General features: G+C 43.7%; 1 protein-coding gene across 1 annotated transcript; it reads left to right on the top strand.

Moving 5' to 3' along the window:
* Positions 1-355: 355 nt before the first annotated feature.
* LOC125030950 (protein no-on-transient A-like) lies at positions 356-2,187 on the top strand. Its single transcript, XM_047621369.1, has 3 exons — positions 356-360; positions 540-1,043; positions 1,861-2,187. The coding sequence occupies exons 1-3, from the start codon at positions 356-358 to the stop codon at positions 2,021-2,023; spliced, it is 672 nt and encodes a 223-aa protein (XP_047477325.1). The 3' UTR covers positions 2,024-2,187.
* The last annotated feature ends 1,280 nt before the right edge of the window (positions 2,188-3,467 follow it).

The following is a 3,467-nucleotide window of genomic DNA, read 5'->3' as shown; positions in this document are numbered from 1 at the left end:
TTCCTTCGCTTGAATCCGTCTGCTTGGAATCGACCACTTAATTTCCTCATTTCCTTCGGCAAGAAAATGTTGCTGTGTCGAAAATGTTTCTGGGATGACTCCTTCTAATTGTGGTCTCAAGGAATAACGTAGTTTATCACTAAAGGGTTACGCAAAATTATGTTATGAACTTATTATAGATTTTATGTATTACTTTTCATCTTCATTCAACGTTTTCTCGTTTTACTTTTCTTTTAAATTGAATGTATTATCAGAAACTTTGTATCACAAACTTATTGTAAACATTTTAAAAGATTATCATAAATCTAAAGTTTTCATAGAAATCTATCAAAGTCACTCCGAGCATTTATGCTTAATGCTGTTAGGATACGGAAAAGGTTTTATAAGCAACTTGAAATATTTTTTTGTTTATTTCTTTACTTACTGTGTCTGTAAGTTTGCGTATCTCATAAAATGACTAATCAGCTCTTTTTTGAAAGTGATATGCATTATCATATATTTTTTTCTCTTTCTGAAATCGGATTTTTTTTTGTGTCAAGGTCATCATGGCATCATTCGGTATCGGCTCTTCCGCTTCCGCCGCCGGTACCAGCTCAGGCGGTGCGGGCGCGGCCGCTGCCTCAGCCTGCCGCCAGCGCTGCCGGTGGCGGCTTTGGCGGTGGAGGCGCGGCCGCTGCATCCGCCGCCGCCAGCGCTGCCGGTGGCGGCTTTGGCGGTGCGGGCTCGGCCGCTGCATCTGCCTCCGCCGCTGCCGCCTTCGGTGGGCGCGGAGGATTCAGAGGACGTGGTGGGTTCAGAGGAGGACGTAGAGGTGGAGGCGGACGTGGCGGGCGCCGAGGAGGCGGTGGATTTTTCTTTTCGAGATTTACTCGTGACGTGGGCGAAGACGAGGACGAGGACACCCACGGCCGGCTGATGGAGATCATCTCCGATCAGGACGAGAGCGGCTGCGGCAAGCGGCTGGTGTGCGAGCTGGCCGCCGCCGAAGCCGAGGACGAGCGGCAGCTGCTGATGGAGGAACTCGCCATCTTGGAGTTCGTCGGGTGAGTGCCGGGGGGATGCTGGGAGGTGAGGTCAGCGCTGAGTCTCAGGCTTCGGCAGAACGCTGAGGAATCATGAGTCACCGACACGAATATAGAGGCAGAGGTTTGGCGAAATACAGGGGTCGATATGCAGAGCCAGATCCTGGTTCCACGGCACGTTCAACAGGGCGCCGCTTTCCAAACAGGGACGTCGTTTCCCAAAATAATGGCGTCACATACGTATCAGTGATACCGCCTTTCATAATGACGTCATTATTTATTTGCATCTGCTGGGTTATATTAGCTATCTAAGATAAATAAGTGTTTAGCCAAAGTAACGTAAACAGAGAAATTTATGTTTAACATCCTTTTCCAAACCAATGGCGGTATTTACTTAATGACGTTAGTTCTAAAGTTAACGCCACTTTCTAGAACCAAAGAATCACTCATAAACATTTTCTCTCGGTGTCTATATCATTATCATTATTTTTTTCTTCTAAAATTCAGTTACGTTTCCAGATTTTCCTTTTTTCATTAGACTTCCTTCGCCGTTGCTTGTTGTCAGTTTCGGTTTATTTTCCTCTTTATTCTGATGTTGACTTATTACTATAAAATTATCGCTGCAAACACGGCTACACACTTTAACACACTCTTATACCCTCACAAAAAACCCTAATCCCTACACACACACACAAACGCACACAGATACACGTCTCAACATGATATGATGTTACATAAGGGCTTCCAGATAAATAAAGCAAAACCAAACGAACTTAACTAACCCAACAGATAACCGTTTTCTAAGACTAAGACGCAAACCCCCCCTCTCCCCCCGCAGCGACATTGTTCCCGGCGAAGACCTGAGGGCTCAAGGGGCGGCCCTGGACTACAAGCTCGCTAAGGAGCGAGGTATGGAAGGGCGCGACTGCGGTCTCCTGTACCCGTCATGCATCTACAACGGCACCGAGATCATGACGTCAGTGCTGGCTTACCTGTCATAGAGAGTCCAATCAGCTGAGGAAAAAGATACTGCACCTCTGTACACGCAGCTGTCTGGCTTTGTGTCATCTTGTCAGGCCGTGGAGAGAGAGAAGGAGAGAGAGAGAGAGAGAGAGAGAGAGAGAGAGAGAGAGAGAGAGATAGATAGAGAGAGAGAGAGAGAGAGAGAGAGAGAGAGAGAGAGAGAGAGAGAGAGAGAGAGAAAGAGAGAGAGAGAGAGAGAGAGAGAGAGAGAGAGAGAGAGAGAGAGAGAGAGAGAGAGATAGAGAGAGAGAGAGAGAGAGAGAGAGAGAGAGAGAGAGAGAGAGAGAGAGAGAGAGAGAGAGAGAGAGAGAGAGAGAGAGAGAGAGAGAGAGAGAGAGAGAGAGAGAGAGAGAGAGAATTCAATACAGAATGGAAGATAATATTTGAGTACCTACTCTTCGTGCACTGTCTACTCTCAACCTTGCTCCATCTCGTGTGTTTTCCACTTGTTTGAACTGTTTGTCAATAAACTTTCTTAGGTCATTGAATTTCCTTTGGGATCATAAAAATTCTGTCTAAAATTGAAGGTAATTGAATAAAATATCTGATCTGTTACTCCTTTGTATTTTTGTTTACATTTTTCCCTACTGGGATGAGTCTGAACGATGTTTGATGGCGCTTGAGCGTTACTCTGTGGTTTATTCTTTTCCGGAACGACTCAGAAGTTCTATTTTTTTCATCGAGTTTCATAAGATTTAAAAAGCACCGAATCAACAGGATGAACAACAATTCGGACATAAAAAAGGAAAGACGGATTTTTTTTTTATTAGCCAGAAGGAAAGTTAATATCTAAGTATCATTTCTGACACTATTTCTCACTCCATTCTCACGTACACAGACCACCGGCGCTTGTGACATACACACACATGATTCCCTTAACTTACTTTTCCTTACATGTTCTCGAACAGCACATCGCAAATTCGAAACGATTTCCTAACCATATTGGGTGTATATGCCTACACACATTGACATATACACGCAAAACAAAGCTACACATACGAACACACACGAACACACACAACTTTGTCCATTTGTTCATACGCTGTTACACGCTCATGAACCACAATGACTAGGCAAAATATCTCACTTTTTTAGTCTCCGTCAACCACAATTGCCGTTGAGTTGGGAAGATCAAATATATACTTCAGAACCTATCGTTTATGAATGAGAAAGAAAAAAATCAACGCCAAATACAAATGTCTGTCATTTTGAAATCTATATTTTCTCAAAGTTATCAAAGAATAAAAAGCAATATGAAAAAAAAGCGTTCTCCAGCAAAGCTTACCGTAGATATCTTTACAGGTGTGAATGCAATATTCTCATTAAAAAGAGGTCGAGAAGCAGCTTTCCGATACACATAGAGTAACTTATGTATTAAGTTTGGGGTAGCGTTGTAGGAGTATTCTTCTCGCCGTTTATAGA

Source organism: Penaeus chinensis, chromosome 12 (genome assembly GCF_019202785.1).
Source record: "Penaeus chinensis breed Huanghai No. 1 chromosome 12, ASM1920278v2, whole genome shotgun sequence".
Taxonomy (NCBI): Eukaryota; Metazoa; Arthropoda; class Malacostraca; order Decapoda; family Penaeidae; genus Penaeus; species Penaeus chinensis.
Note: the sequence above shows the minus strand (reverse complement) of the source record. Positions and strands in the feature narration are given on the sequence as shown.

Excerpts from the sequence above, each read along its gene's own strand:
- LOC125030950 (XM_047621369.1), top strand. Across the intron at positions 1,044-1,860 it reads GCCATCTTGGAGTTCGTCGG|CGACATTGTTCCCGGCGAAG; the intron begins GTGAGTGCCGGG and ends CTCCCCCCGCAG.